At 35.2% G+C, this 16,575-nt stretch overlaps 1 protein-coding gene across 2 annotated transcripts; it reads left to right on the top strand.

Moving 5' to 3' along the window:
• Positions 1-5,965: 5,965 nt before the first annotated feature.
• EMB1997 (para-aminobenzoate (PABA) synthase family protein) lies at positions 5,966-16,506 on the top strand. 2 transcript variants are annotated; one of them, XM_039036806.2, is made up of 14 exons: positions 5,966-6,348; positions 6,876-7,280; positions 8,251-8,382; positions 8,709-8,776; positions 8,851-8,915; positions 9,153-9,219; positions 9,642-9,914; positions 9,996-10,122; positions 10,510-10,790; positions 11,644-11,723; positions 11,908-12,010; positions 12,498-12,580; positions 14,978-15,595; positions 15,864-16,506. In XM_039036806.2, exons 2-14 carry the CDS (start codon positions 6,953-6,955, stop codon positions 16,342-16,344), a joined length of 2,706 nt encoding a protein of 901 aa, XP_038892734.1. In that variant the 5' UTR covers positions 5,966-6,348; positions 6,876-6,952; the 3' UTR covers positions 16,345-16,506. The 2 variants fall into 2 exon arrangements, with proteins under 2 accessions (XP_038892734.1, XP_038892735.1); XM_039036807.2 differs by having other exon boundaries at positions 6,099-6,348; positions 8,154-8,382.
• Positions 16,507-16,575: the final 69 nt, after the last annotated feature.

The raw sequence follows: 16,575 nt of genomic DNA, 5'->3' as shown, positions 1-16,575 counted from the left end.
ACAGTTAGACATATCCTCCATAGGCAATGCATGCTTAAGTTCCTCTAATTGCAATCTAAGTTTGAAAAACATCTTATGTGTACCAAATATTGCAAAGAATCTGGTTTGTATATCAAAACTGGTTCAAGATAATGATGTTTCTATTGAGTTCTATAATAATTGTTGTGTTATTAAGGACAAATGTTCGGGGCAAATACTGGTGAAAGGAACTCTTAAAGATAGAATATATCAGTTGAATGAAGCAGAGGTGATCCCTATTGATGTGAATACTAAAGAGACTAACTGTTTTCCCAATCCAATGAACAAAAATAATAGTTCTACTGCATTTGTTCTATCCAAAATTGGAGCAAACATAGTGGAATCAAAAGGTTGTGGCATAGGAGACTAGGTCACCATTCTCTTCGAGTTTTGGATACCATACTAAAAACATGTAATCCTCCTACAAAGTTGAATGAAGAGATTAAGTTTTGTGAACCCTTCTGTCTTGATAAAGCTCACTCCCTACCCTTCCCAAATTCTTCGTCTCATGCACAACATAAATTCGATTTAATTCACTCAGATGTATAGGGTCTAACTTCTACAAACTCCACTAAAGGATATAGATATTATATATCGTTAATTGATGATTACAGTAGATATCTCTAGGTCTATCCCCTTAAATAAAAGTCTGATACTCTACAGGCCTTCAAACATTTTCTTCAGGTTTTTCAAACATAGTTTAACACAAGCATTAAAGCACTACAGTAAGATAATGGTAGTGAATATACTAAGTTACATCAATTATGTAGCTCACAAGACATTGCATCTCGGTTCTCTTGCCATTATATGTCTCAACAAAATGGACAAGCTGAAAGGAAACACAGACACCTAGTAAAGATTGGACTAATTCTTTTAGCACAAGCTTCAATGCCTCTTCAGTTCTGGATGCTTTTCTTAATGTTTGTCATCTAATAAATGGTCTTCCCTTGTAGGTGTTAAATAATCAATCACCTATACAATGATGTATGGAAACTACTGGATGTTACAAAACTATGAGTGTTTGGTTGCGCCTGCTTTCCATGTCTCTGAGCATACCAACCAAACAAGTTTTAATTTCACTCTGATAAATGTGTCTACTTAGGTCCAAGCATGGTTCACAGGGGACATCGTTGTCTGAACAAAGATGGTAAAGTGTTCATCTCCAGAAATGTCATTTTCAATGAGTCAGATTTTCTTTTCTCTTATAGTTTTTAGGTGCTCAGTTGATCAACTCACAAACCAACAGTGAACAGTGGTCCTCAAGTGCTTTCTCCTAACATAAGTACACTATTGCACACTGTTCCCATCTAGCTTCCACAGTCTTCTTCAAATCAATATATTAGCACCTCACCCTCAAATATCCCTATGACTAATGTCAATCCAATCTTTCCCCTTCCTTATATCTCAATTGAAGCTCCCCCCTGTTCCCCAATACCAGATGTAATGTCCAGCTTTTTTCCAGACCATATAATCACTCAATCTCCCTTGCTCTGTCCTTCCCCTTCCACTCGGTCACCTAGCATTATGTCTCTCAATGACCCGCATACATCCTCTGTTCCTAATCCGCCTCATCCTTTGCAACCTACTCATCCTATGATCACGAGAGGCAAAGCTGGTATCTTAAAACCAAAAGCTTGGCTAAGCACTATCCAACTTGATTGGTCCTTAACCGAACCAACGCGAGTGTCTGATGCTCTTGCTACACCTCAGTGGAGAAAAGCCATGGATACTGAATTTCAAGTTCTCATCAACAATCAGACTTGGTACTTGGTTCCTCCCTTACCATCCTTTAATGTGCTGGCCAATAAATGGATCTCCAGGCTTAAAAAGAATCCAGATGGGTCAATACAAAGATACAAGGTACGCCTAGTAGCCAAAGGATTTCATTAACATCTTGGAATTGACTTCTTTGAGACATTTAGCCTGTGGTCAAAGCATCAACTATAAGGGTTATTCTAAGCATTGTTGTCTCCAAAGAATGGGCTCTTCGTTAACTTGACTCCAACAATGCATTTCTCAATAGGAAACTTACAGAAGACGTTTATATGCATCACCACCCAGGTACGTAAACTCTAGTTTCCCTAATCATGTGTACAAGTTGAACAAGGTTGTATATGGACTAAAACAGGCCCCTCGGGCCTGGAATGATCTGCTCAATACTACTCTAACCAGCTAGGGATTCATAAACTCAAAGGCAGATACCTCACTTTTTATACTAAACTCAAAGGGCTCGACTATTCTACTCATTGTCTATGTTGATGATGTAATAGTGACAGGTAATAACAACAACTTGATCTCTCAGTTAGTAGCCACTTTAGACAGCATGTTTGCATTCAAAGATCTGGGCAAGTTGAATTACTTCTTAGGTATACAAGTTCAATATCTAGAGCATGGTTTTATATTGAATCAGTCCAAGTATGTTGATGATCTACTATAGAGGATTGGCTTTCCAAACTTGAAACCTGCAGCCTTACCTAGTTACTTAGGCAAACACTTGTCTATTTCTGATGGAGCTCCCCTCACTGATCCATATCTATATAGAAGTACAATTGGAGCTCTTCAATACCTAATTTACATTCATCCAGACATCACATATATGGTAAATCATCTCAGTCAATTTTTCAAAGCTCCCACAGATGCTTATTGGCAAGCAAAAAAAAGAGTCCTTCGGTACATCGGTGGTACCAAGAACTATGGACTGCTATTTCAACCAAGCCCCTCATTGAAGTTTCAGCCTACTCAGACGCGGATTGGGCATCAAACATTTATGACCGAAAGTAAGTAGCTGCTTACTGTGTCCTTGTAGGTGGAAACCTTGTCTCATGGTCTTCAAAGAAACAGATAACAGTAGCTCGATTGAGTACCGAGTCGGAGTATAGAGCCCTTGCACACATTGCCTCAGAAATTGTTTGGCTTCAGCAGCTCCTAAGCGAGATTCAATAGTCTCACTCATCCAAACTAATAATTTGGTGTGACAATGTTAGTGCAGGGGCATTAGTTAACAACCCTGTCTTCCACGCTTAGACCAAACATATTGAAATAGACGTCCATTTTGTCCAAGACCTAGTCCTTAAAGGGAAGCTTGAAATCAGGTATGTGCCTTCATCAGATCAATTAGCCGATTGCCTCACAAAACCGTTAACACACTTTCAATTCTTCAACTTACGGTTCAAACTTGGGATAGTTGAATTCCCTACAAGTTTGAGGGGGGATGTTAGAGACTCTGCCACGTCAGCTATCAAAGAAGAGCAAGAAAATACATCAGTTGAAGAATGTCATGTCACAGAGGTGAGTCATGAAGGAGTATTTCCTTAATGCTCCAGAAATTTGTTAGGATTGGGTAATAACAAATAAATATTCTTTCTCTATGTATTGGGCCATGTATCATCATACCATTAGTCATTCATTAAATAATTTTTTTAATTCTTTTGTATTCCTAAAATAGGAAACAATATATAAGTTGGACATGCTGCCCCTTTCCAATGCAATCGTTGAATACGAAGAGGTAAATGATTCAATTCCCTCTCTATCGTTTAGTTTTCCTAACGCTATCGTGTACGACGAATAGGCAAACGATTCAATACTCTCTTTGTCATTTAGCTTCCTGATTCTATTGTGTACAACGAAAAGGTAAACGATTCAATACACTATCTGTCGTTTAGCTTTTTGTCTCTATCGTGTACAACGAAGAGGTAAACGATATTAATCCCTTCCTCTTTTAATTTCCTAACTTAGGGGTCAACACCACGCTCTGTCTATTGGTGAGTTAAATGAATGGATCCCACCAAATTCGGGAAGACTCAAGCTAAATGTTAATGTCTCGTGTCATCCAGAGAAATTGAGTGTTGGGTTGGGGGCAGTGGTTCGCAATTGCCATGGGAAAGTAGTATTTGTTGATAACTCGTAGAAACACAAGTTATAATACCTTTTTATTTATAATAGTTAGGAAAATTTGGGAGAAAATGTATTAACTTGGTATGAAATTCATGTAGCTAATCATACTTTGCGTTTATGCATTTACAAAATATATAATTATGAAAATTATAAAATCTAACATCATTAAACACGGGAATAGGATGAAGAGAAACAAAAATTGACAAAGGAAACAAAAGTTGCGGTCGTGGATGCATTAAAGGATATCAGATCGACGCTCAATTTTGCACATAGAGAACCAGACGTTAAGTAGAAAACACGAAGAGAAAAAAAGAAAAATGCATTGACGATGGATGTCAAATCAAAATGCAAGTTGGTAATTGATTTGAGACAGTCGCGATAGAACCAATGAACCTATGACGCAAGTAGTCGGCATAGCAGGACATGGAACTAAATGCAATGGTACCAGAGTATCATTAGAAAAATGCAAAGAAGCTTCCATTTGACACCTATAAATAGCCCATCTAAAAAGTGTCTAAGTATCAGATTTCTCATCGAGAGACCGATTGAAGCTCTATCCAAACTCTTTCATAATTCCACCATTATCATCCAACTTTCAAGCTTTTCTTTGAGGAATTTTGAGTGAGAACTCAATCTTCCTCTCTGAAACAAGAAGAAAACTCCACCATCTCCATTGCAACTTCTATTGAAGCAACCACTATACAAGCCAAAAGAAGTAAGTGATTGCAGTCCGCGACTTGACAGTTACATTCTCTACTCCTTATTATATATCTCTTGTCATCTTAAGTTATTTAAGATTGAAAAATTTGTGTGCCTTAATATAAATATGATTTCTTCCATATTCAATTCATCCATATCATTTCTTTCATTTATCTTGAGCAACTAATTCTTCAATGAGGTGAGGAAGTTAAACTAACATTTTTACTAAGTCTTGCATCAAAGTTCATCTTGTTTAATGTGTAAATATTAACATTGCTCAACTTTGATTGAGAGATTGGTTTAAGTATAAATAATCAACTACTTAAGAGAGTAATTGATTGTGGAACTTGTGAAACGAGGAAAGAAATGACTTTAGAGATAAAGTTAACCATTTTTTCTGAAATTAACCCAAGCATGCACTCTAGAAATAGGGTATTGTGGCTTAAAAGCACTAAAAGGGCATAACTTATGAAAATGTTAGTAAATGCTTCTGAACCTTGCTTTATTCGTTGATATTTTCTTGATATTTCACACACGCTGTTTCTTTGTGTTTGCAATTATCATCACTAGTACGACATAAGACTATAATTTCTTTAATCATACTAGACGCAACAACTGCTAAGGCTACGTTTTAGTTAGAGAGGTTGGCTGTGGAGGCTAGTGAGATTTCCATCCTGCTCTCAGGTTTGATGCTCTTGGAGGCAGTAGATTATGAAGCTCGTTGTGTGGAGACTGATGGTCGTGAGGTGGTTTGTAGGTTACATTCAATGTCGTTTTGTTTATCTCCTTATGGAGTAATATATGATGAGGTGTTTAATTTATGAGGTTCTTCTAAAATATGGGGCCTCATGTTTGCTAATAGGAACCATAATAGGGTGGCCCCATGCTTCGACCTCTTTCGCTTTTCAAAATTCTTCTTCTAAGTTGTGGACTGAGAATCTCCCGATTTGGCTAGTCCAAGTCGTGGATGATGATAGGATTGCTGTGTTGTTTTGAATTAATGTCAGTAACAATCATCTTTCATTAAAAAAAATAAAAGATTAAAATATTGATGTCGATATCTCAAATGAAATATCGACGTCGACATGCATTCTTGTAAATGAAATAATTTACAAAAAATACTTAAATGAAGTATTTTAATTGGCAGTACTAATAATGAAGTGTTAACATTTTTAAAAAAATTATAAATATAACAAAAATCTATAATCTATACTATTAGAGATATAGTCTATCACCAATAGATTGCAATAGTTGATCTTTGTTATATAGCGGAATTTTATTTTTTAAATTGTATATCAATTTGCAATGAGTAAGACCAGCAATAAAAATGGGAGAGAATTTAATGTTGGGTGATAGCTTTGTGAGTGATGTTTTCAAAATTCTTCATTTGGAATTAGCGAAACTGAATTTGGATCCTCGTAAAAAAATCCATTTATTATTTATTATTAGGAGTATTTATATGAGAAATCCATTGTATGTACGATTTTGGAGGCATTATGATGTAAGAATTGAAGATTAAAAACGAAAGGGAAAGGATTGAATCAAATAAAATAATAGCCTCATAAAATGAATTTGGAATCGGTAGCATACGGCCTCAAACGAGGAATTTCCGTATCAAATTCAGTTGGTTCATCAAAGAGCACGTCCCGCCCTTTTGGACACCACCATAAATACCGCCATTTCTATATTCAATCTCTTGTGCTCTGCCGCTCTCCCCTTCTCGGCTTCACTCTCCAGGTTTCAATCTCTAACGCACTATCTTTTCAGCTTACTTTCCTCTTTTTTTTTTTTCCCTTTTTTAAATTGTAGTCTGATTCTTTTCCCGTTTGAATCTGTTGCGGAATCTTTCTCGTTTGCAGTTTCTCTGTCCCCTGTCTTTTCCGCCTATTTTTATGCTTGTTTTAGTCCTCAATGGTGCTGTTCATGTCCAACATCTAGCTTCTAATTGATTCTGAAGCCTTTTGAATTTGGTCACTGTAATGTCTGAATATCGGATTTAGAAGATTCGGTTGAATATTCTGAAACTGAATGTTGGTAATAGTTGCATTGGTTTAGAGCTGGTTTTGTGTACAGATCTTGTCTGATTTTAATAGAACTCACCAACTGTTTGATCAGTTTTGAGATCGAGTGTTTACTTTTGTAGTTGTTGTGAGTCGTGACCATTCAAATGGAACCTGATTGAATTTGTTTATTCTTCTTTCCTTTTTTTTTTTTTTTAAAAAAATATATTTTGACTGTGTATTTGGTTTTGGTTTTTAATGCAGAGCTGGATGGGAGGTGGAAACTATGGATGTAATTATATCTAACCATTAACACCTTCATAAGAATAGGAAAAAAAAAAATGAATACGGGTTTGCATTCATTGCCATCCGAGCTCAACTTTCGGGATGGCGGTATGTTGTATACAAGCTTGAATTCAGTCGCATCGAATGGTTTTGTAAGAATTTATTATCTCGAACAGAAAAGACAGTGTAAAGCATTAAGGAAAAATGCTGGAATGTTGTCTTTATCAAGTCCGACAACTTCAAAGCTTATGGAAGGATCGTTCATGAGGAAGGAACAGCAACATAAGCCTCGTTTGAAGCTTGAGTTTGTGAGAACGTTATTGATTGACAACTATGATAGTTACACATACAATATTTACCAAGATTTGTCAGTCATCAATGGATGTAAGTCTTTTCTATCTCCGTACCTGCTTATGTTTATGTTTTTGCATATCATTTGAGATCTCTTTTGATCGTTGTTCGTGGTTCATGCATATCCATTTTGCTTTACTGTCTCTCCTTCATAAAAGTTTATAATTTTTCATATTTCTTTATTGGAATGAGCCAGCCTCATTTTTCTTCATTTGTGTGCCATTATCTGCTTACCAACCTATGATGATTTTTCGTGGTTCTATTCTTGTGAGTGCTTGTGAGTATGTACTACTCAGCTGGTTTTGACTGAAAGTGGTCCTCCAAGTATATGTTCAATTTCAAAACAAAAATCCCCAGGTCATGAACCATTTGAAAAACTAAAAAACACGAAGTTTCTCTAAGCAGGAGTAACATTCATAGCTCTTTGGTTGTCCAAGTTTTGGCAGATGATCCCTGCACCTAATGAAGAACTGTGGAGACTCATTGTTGAGAGCTTTTATTTTTATTATAAACTTTTTGACACACTTATGAACAATAATTTACTTCTGTTTGGGATGGGCATATAACTTAATAGCATAGCCCATGAAACATGGCTACTTGGACAAATCTTTTCTTGAAAATAATTAAATGAGTTTTTATATATTATCAATCTTTTAATTCATCTGGAGGGTTAAAAATGCCGTATCTGGCACAATTAATCTATGATGATCCATTTCAGCACGTATATTGTTCATAGATTTGTCTGTTTTTGTTTATGGCAAACCTTTACTACACAATCTACGAACATGTATATTAATTGATGTTAATGATAGAGTAAACTAAATTTATTGCTTTATCCAAGTAAAAGGGATTAGGACCTAGAGACCAAATAAAACAACTGAACACTGTAATTATTCTTCGGTAAAGGCTAGGTGATGGTGAAGTTTACTGCTATTGAAGTGGATGCAGTTGAAGAACGAAACTGTTCTTGCGCCTCTCTTATACTTCTTTGGTTTTGTGCTAGTGCCTCCTGTGGTCATACGAAATGATGACTGGACATGGGAAGATTTATATCATTATTTGTATGAAGAAAAGGCATTTGATAATATTGTTATATCTCCTGGGCCTGGTTCTCCAACATGTGCCAATGATATAGGTGAGTGATTACAGACAATGATATAAATGTGGCATTTTTACCCTTCTGTAATCTATGTCCATCAAGGATCATTCTGAAATTTTGACTGGAATAATATCGTAACAGATATTGTTATCTATCATGGTATTTGCATTAACATCCTAGTCCTATTCTGAAATTTTCCATTAACATGGCATTTGATAAATTGTTATCATGGCATTTGCATTGTAGTCAGAACATTGTTCGCCAAATTTAATTTGGTTTGCTTGAAGGATTTCAGCTGTTTATCTCTACATTTTTCCAGCTTAGATAACTTTACTTTCATCGTGGAACATTTAATCTTTCAGGAATATGTCTACGTTTACTCCACGAGTGCGAGGATATTCCCATTTTAGGTGTTTGTCTTGGGCACCAGGTATTTCCTCCCAATTCGCAAGGGTAGTTTAAACTTCTTTTTAAATGATATTCTTATACATATGATTTTTGCAGGCTTTAGGTTATGTGCATGGAGCTAAAGTTGTTCATGCAAATGAGCCAGTTCATGGGCGCCTAAGGTAAGCTTGGTATTATAGAGAAACTTTCTTGGTATATTTTCTGTTCACTTGTGAACAGGTCCATTTGTTCGGAGTATGAATTATAAAATAAAATATTATGGCGGGAGCAGGGAGCTTTATTGTTAATGATATGAATTAGTTTTGATTTTTGAATTCTTGTTATCGGTTCTTTTAACATTGGTTAATATGGCATGTTCACCCGTGTACTTATTTCTCCTTTCTCTATCTCTTGCACAGCGAAATTGAGCACAATGGTTGTAGTCTTTTCAATGGCATACCGTCTGGGAGAAATTCAGGGTCTAAGGTCAGTTTTAATTTCATGCTGTTATATTTGTTGCTTCTTTTTACTTTTACAAAGTGATATAGTGTGCATCATTCCTTGCTAGTATTTTATGAGGTTGTTCACAATGAAGAACAATGGCAGAGACTTGGCAATTTTCTTACTCACATGAAATTCCAAAAATAAAGAAAGAAAAATAAAATACAGCAGTATCCAAACTTCAGTTTATCATAAGAAGTTACTTGCATCATCAAAATCAGTAACGACATGACACTTAATATTTTATCAGTATCGAGGCTCTTCATGTGCCCCAAATAACTATTAACAAGAATTTTCATCATACTTCTATAGTAACCTGTACTTAGTGATGTTGACTACCATGGAAAGAATACGTTGTTTTGGACCAAAACAATATCACGATGACACTTCTGGCTGACTTGTTGCAGGTTGTAAGATATCATTCACTTGTAATAGATCCTGAATCTCTTCCCAATGAATTAATTCCTATATCATGGACCTGTTCTACAGATACCCAATCATTTCTTGAGATTAGCAATGCTTCCTCAATTTCAGATGCTCATGACACAGTTTCTAGTAATTCTAGGTCAGAAGTACAAAAATCTCTGCGTGTTTGGCCTTTCAACGGCCATAAAAATAAGCAAAATGGAAAAGTTCTCATGGCAGTCATGCACTCCGTCAGGCCTCATTATGGTGTACAGGTAGAGTGTGTTATTTTGTTTGTGATTAACAAGCTTTGAGTTATCAGGCTTACAGTACCTATGTTTCCACATGATCTACAGTTTCATCCAGAGAGCATTGGAACCTGTTTTGGCAGAGAGATATTTAAAAATTTTAGAGAAATCACAGAGGATCATTGGCTTAACTATGGACCATTAGTCACCCGCAAAGAAAATGTAGATTATTCTGGTAAGATTTTTGCGATTTTTTATTTTCTTGTGTGCTTTAATCCATGACTCATGTATATGCACTATATGCTTTTGATTGTGTTAGCTAAATTACCTTTTGCCAGAGTCCAGAGTTTTCAATTATTTTGTAAGTTAGCATGTGCGGAAAATTATTTATAATGAAAACTTGTCCATGACTTTGGAGGCCAAATCACAATTGCTGCATGAATTGAATGACAACATTTCCTTACCCTATACTCGAGACTTCCTAGTTTAACTGAATTACTTTGAGAATGAATGTTTTTGGTCTAGTGCAAATAATTTAATTTATGTCATTATTACATAACATTGAGTGTATTTTTAAGCTTGTATGTTGGATGACTTAACAAAAATGTTTGCGGATTCCCAGGAAATCAAATAATACTAAGGAAACCGGTTGATCAATTAAGTGATGGGGCTTTTCCCAGTAGAAGTATTGAACTTAATGGAGTTAGTAGAAAAGATGTTGGCCTGTTTGATCTTGTAAATCTTTCATATCCCAGCAATGGAGTCAAATTTCTGAAGTTGACATGGAAGAAATACAATCATTTGGCTTCTGAAGTTGGTGGTGCTAGAAATATATTTTATCAATTGTTTGGACATCATAAAGCTGAAAACACGTTTTGGCTTGACAGTTCATCGATTGAAAAGGTCTGGTCATCTATTGAATTAATTTATCTGATTCTAGCTTAGTCATGTTTAGCATTATAGATTTATATATGGCCTATGCATTCTTGATTCACAATGTTAGAGTTCAAAGTAAGATCCGTTGGAATAACTTCTCAAAAGTCCCAATCCTTCATAATATTGCTAGCAGGATGTAGTATGATTGATCACTAGTGCCAAATGAGGGTGAAGTTCATGTCTGCGAGTTCTAATTTATCGTTTATTAACGAAATTAATAATATAGATTATGTTTTGTATGAAGAAAATAGTTACTTGGAGTACTAGTTATGGATAATATGGGGGCACCTGTATATGTTAGAGAATCAATCATTACAATTTGTTTTTACAGGTTCAAATGATATAGATAAATCTGGGAATTAGAGAAACAGTAGATGCATTATAAGTTATAACTTTTTATATTTCCGTATTTTATATCATCTGATCAGTTTGTCTTTCTTCGATTGCATGTTTTCTTTTCTGTTACAACTTGCAAAATATTTCACCTCATCTGAAAAGAACAATCAGTACTATTATAAGCCTTCTCTCTATATTTGATCATTTATGCTTTCTATAGGTACATGTCATTGAAATTAAAAGGTCATGAATTTTGTAGTTTAAAAATGCTTTATATTTGTGTCGTCATGCCAAGTTTCTTTGTATCTGCATTGTTAACTTGTAGTTTAAAGATCATGTACCAACATTAGTCCAACTGCTCGCAGCATCATCATCATCATCATCATCATATCATTATTATTATTATTATTATTATTATTATTATTATTATTTACTTTCCAATGAAATTTTCATCATTGTCTTTTTTTATGCTGAATTTATATAGGGAAGAGCACGATTTTCATTCATGGGAGGAAAAGGTGGATCACTATGGAAACAAATGGTTTTCCAGTTATCAGATGAAAGGTTGGAATTACATTCTGGTTTTTAGGATTGTGCTCGGATTTCTTAGTTTGTCTTCATAATCATTTTAGTTTTTCTAGGTTATAAATTATACCTAATTAAACATGTAAATGCTCCAAAGGAGAAAACAATACAACTTATCTATCTTTAATTGCTGGTTACGGAAGTAAATTACATTCTTTTTCAGTGGTCATCCTTTTGAAGGAGGCGGCTATCTATCAATTGAGGATGTTCAAGGCTCGGCAACCAAAACATTTTTGAAGGATGGTTTCTTTGACTATCTAAACAAGGTACTTTCTTGATATCATCTTGATATTGAAGAATTTTGGTTTTGTTGTTTATAACCTGCGCAATAATTTGCAATGCAAAGCTCAATGCTATTATTATTCAACATAAACTATTCTCTTATCAAAAAGAAAAAAAAAACATAGCTGTTCTTTCTTTTTGGATATCAGTCAGCTGTCAAAGAGCTACGTTGGGGTCTAGATAGTCTTGTTACTCTTTTGAGATGCCACTTATCTTTTTTTTTCTTTTTCTTTTTTTTCTTTTTTAAATTTTTTTTATAAGATCTTTGGTAACCATAGGTCTGAATTTGTTTGTGAGGACAAGATGTGACTTGTTCAATTACCTTCTTGTAAATGAATGTTGAACATCGTAATCATAACTTTTAGTATTGTGCATTTTTTATTGCATCTTTCTATCTATTATAATAGTGATATAAACATATTAATCAATTGCAATTGCTGAAACAAGCATTTTGATGCTTAATTTTTACAGGAGCTTTCGTCTTTTCAATACAAAAGTGAAGACTATGACGAGCTTCCATTTAACTTTCATGGTGGATATGTTGGCTACTTCGGGTAAGTGACTACTATCAGTATAGCAGATTAAATTATTTTGCACAATCTCACCATGATACGACTATGGAAGTTTCAGCTTCTTTAAAGTTCATTAAAGTTGTACTTTTATTTATTTATTATCTTGTAATTTATTTTTTAATCTTTTATAGAAGAAACAAATTCCATTCATCATAAGGAGTATAAACTCTCAATCACCCAAAGGTGTGTTACGTGAAAAGTTTCATGTTCTTGATTAAATTAGAAAAACTTTAATGAGAAAAAGGGTGTTTACATTTACTATACATAGCAGAAAATAATAGTAATAATAATAAGTCCATAAAAGTGTCAAAGGTCGAAAAGAGTCCTTGAACAGTCTTCCATTCCACTCGCCCCAAAGAAGTCAGAGAAACTTTGTTGAGAGCAAACCACGACGCCTTCTTCGAACCATGAAATGGATGTCCAACAAAAATTGATGCATGGAAATCAAAGATGTTGGTAGGCAACGTCAAAGACCAACAAAAGGCATAAAAAACAAAGAAAAATCTTTATCTTCTTAGGTGAAGCATTATTTCAGATAACTGAGTAAAGGTCTTTCAGAGCAGGATCAGAATTATGCAAGTCTTTTTGGTCGTTTCACTATTTAATGGAGGTTTACCCTTGTGGTTTAATTATTTGGTTATATTCTGATATTTAGGTGTAGTATAGGGATAAATTGTGAATGAGGATCTAATTTTTTTCTTTAAATGATAAATTAGAGAACTTTGTCTTTACATATTTATGTGTTAATGCCTAAAGTATTAAAATAATATTTAATTTACTGTAATCCATCATCTGAACAGAATGTTATATGTTTGAACCCTTATAATTTCATTTCTTCTCCAATTAATATATATATTCTTAAAAAAAGTTGGTTTCATTGCAAAACATGAAGGAAAACAACTCAAGAAAAGGAGCCACAAACTAGCTATATAGGAAAGTGTTTCAATCCAAAAAGGAAAATAAGACAGCAAATAGCTACAAATCTCTGACAATTGAAGTCTAAAGAGATGCATTAAAATAAGTCTTATACTTAACTGAAGTCTAAAAAGATGCATTAAAATAAGACCTAGAAAATAGTCTAGCACCTTGGCCTCTCACATTCTGCTGGATCATCACCATAGAAGACGAGTTCAGCCACATGAGGTTTCTGGGATAACTCCTTGCTCGTGGTTAACTGTGGAGATCAGCTTCTTCAACTTCCCCTGCCCGTTTTCCTTTTTGTGTTTGACTTCTTTGATTGCATCTGGAACATGGGAGCTTAGCAGAAATCCATCCTAAAGATATCCTGCCTGACCACTCCATTTGGGATGGACTAAAGCCTGCTGAACTTCTTTTAACTCTGGTAGTTCGGTATTCAGAAGTTCAGGCCAACCATGTAATCATCTCTAGCTCCTTAATCTCCTAGGCATTCAATTGGACTACTGGGTGTAGTGCCAGCATTGTTTGATCAGTCACCTCCTATGGTGATCTCCTTGCTCACCAAAATAGAGATTCATCTGCTCCCCCATCATGTTGTATAACTTTCATTTTTTTTCCTTAATGATGGGATCCTTGTTGAAGAAATTGACACACGAAGAAAGGGAGCACTTTTCTTCTAAGTTCTCTTACTTCTCTTACTTCTCTTACTTCTCCTACTTCCTCTAGCTATGAGATACTCGGAGTGTTTCCTTCTAATCTAACAAAACTTCTTTTTTTTACTTCGAACAAGGGAACTCTCCCTACTTCCCAACCTTCCCCATATTGTTTGGACTACTAAAGCCATAGGGAATCTACAGAGTCAACACAATCTCTATTATTACCACGAGGCCCGTGACCATTTCCTTCACCCAATGCCTAGAAAACATCTTGCCCGCCCTCTTTCAAACTCCGCTTTCAATGCTTTTAGTATACATAACATAACATAACATAAGGAACTTTCTAGAACTTTTACTCTTAGGCTCAGCTGTGGGCTTTGTCAAAATTGAAAGTCATGGCCCATCCCCTAAAGGAAAAACCCAGATCAGAATGAAGTTTCTTTCTAACACGAACATGGGCCTCTTTAGTGATATCAATTCAACTATAATTTGAACATTTTTAAGCCAACTGACTATCGTTTTAAAGCTCCAAAGACTGTCTTCCAAGAAATCCATAAGAGTTGAGAGTATGTGATGGGTTAGGTAACTTTATGTATGGGTTTATGCATTTTGATGTGCTTTCAGATGTCTCTCTCGTTGCATGTCATTCTAGACGCTGGAAGATATATGAATAGCAAATCAAGGATTCTGTATCTTCTGAAATTAAATTATGAAATAATTCCATAAAAGAAAAATGTTCCACAATGTCGGCAATTCTAATATAAAGACAGCATTTTTCTAACATAGAGCCCTCTATATTCTGTAGATATGAACTCAAAGTAGAATGTGGTGCAGCGTTCAACAAACATAAGTCTTGGACTCCAGATGCGTGTTTTTTCTTCGCCGACAATCTTTTGGTCATTGATCACTCCTCGGATGATGTTTACCTGTTATCCATACATGAAGAATGCAATACTTCTACATCATGGTTGGATGATACAGAGCTTAAGCTTATGGATTTGAGAACTTCCGTTCCAGATAAGTTAATTGAAGAAAGCTCACTCAATGTGTCATTTACACCGAGCAAAGTAGATTTTGTTGCTGAGAAATCTAAGGAAGGATATATAAACGATGTTGAAAAGTGTAAGCAATACATCAAAGACGGCGAAAGCTACGAGTTGTGCCTCACAACCCAAATTAGGAAAAAAATTGAGGAAACTGACGCCCTGAGACTTTACCTCAGGCTCAGAGAAACAAATCCGGCACCTTATGCTGCTTGGCTAAATTTTTCAAAAGAAGATATATGCATCTGCTGTTCATCACCAGAACGGTTTCTACAATTGAATAGGGATGGTGTTTTGGAAGCGAAACCCATTAAAGGTACGACAAAGCGAGGAGTGACATCAGAGGAAGACGAACAGCTCAAAATGCAGTTGCAGTATAGGTACGTTCTTCAAATTTAGTGCTGAAAAACCATGCTAGTAATTTAAATACATTAGGAGCTTTCTTTGTCACAATGTTATCATTGGTTCATATCCTATGGTTGGATACACTTAAGCATGATCTACGTCGATTTTCCATTTTTAGAAACAACGGATGCCTTTCAATTTCCATTTACTCTTTTTGAGATTGTATTAAACATTTGATTATAACTCAGTTTAACAGATACCTCATTAGCCCCAATAATAAAATGATCTGCTTTCTCACGACAGTGAAAAGAACCAAGCTGAAAACTTAATGATAGTCGATCTTCTAAGAAACGACCTTGGTCGTGTGTGTGAACCGGGTTCTGTTCACGTTCCACTTCTGATGGAAATAGAGTCATATGCAACCGTCCATACAATGGTGAGCACAGTTCGCGGCAAGAAACAGCCAAATGTAAGTGCTATTGACTGTATAAAAGCAGCTTTTCCTGGTGGTTCGATGACTGGAGCACCGAAGTTGAGGTCTATGGAGCTCCTCGACACCATCGAGAGTTGTCCTCGAGGTATTTATTCAGGTTGCATTGGATATATCTCCTATAATCAGACATTTGATCTTAATATTGTAATTAGAACAGTCGTCTTGCATAAAGGAGAAGCTTCCATTGGAGCTGGAGGAGCTATTATTGCTCTCTCAGATCCTATTGATGAATACGAAGAAATGATCTTGAAAACGCATGCTCCCTCCAGGGTGGTTGTGGAATTTTCTTAGAACTTTTACCTTGTACTTCACAAGATCTTAGCCCTCTAAAATCCCATAGTTTTCTTTCGTTGTTTTTTCCTTTTTGATTTTTATTTTAAAATATATGTGAAAGATGGCTTGTATTATAGAAATAACAGATCGTTACATAAAATTTTGTTTTGTTTTGTTGCATACCTAAATGAGTTTATTCCAATGTTTCCATTGAAACTCATTCAGTTGCATTAAATTTCAATTAGGTTT

The sequence above is a fragment of the Benincasa hispida genome, chromosome 7 (assembly GCF_027475165.1).
Source record: "Benincasa hispida cultivar pf3 chromosome 7, pf3_genome.v1.1, whole genome shotgun sequence".
NCBI lineage: Eukaryota > Viridiplantae > Streptophyta > Magnoliopsida > Cucurbitales > Cucurbitaceae > Benincasa > Benincasa hispida.
Note: the sequence above shows the minus strand (reverse complement) of the source record. Positions and strands in the feature narration are given on the sequence as shown.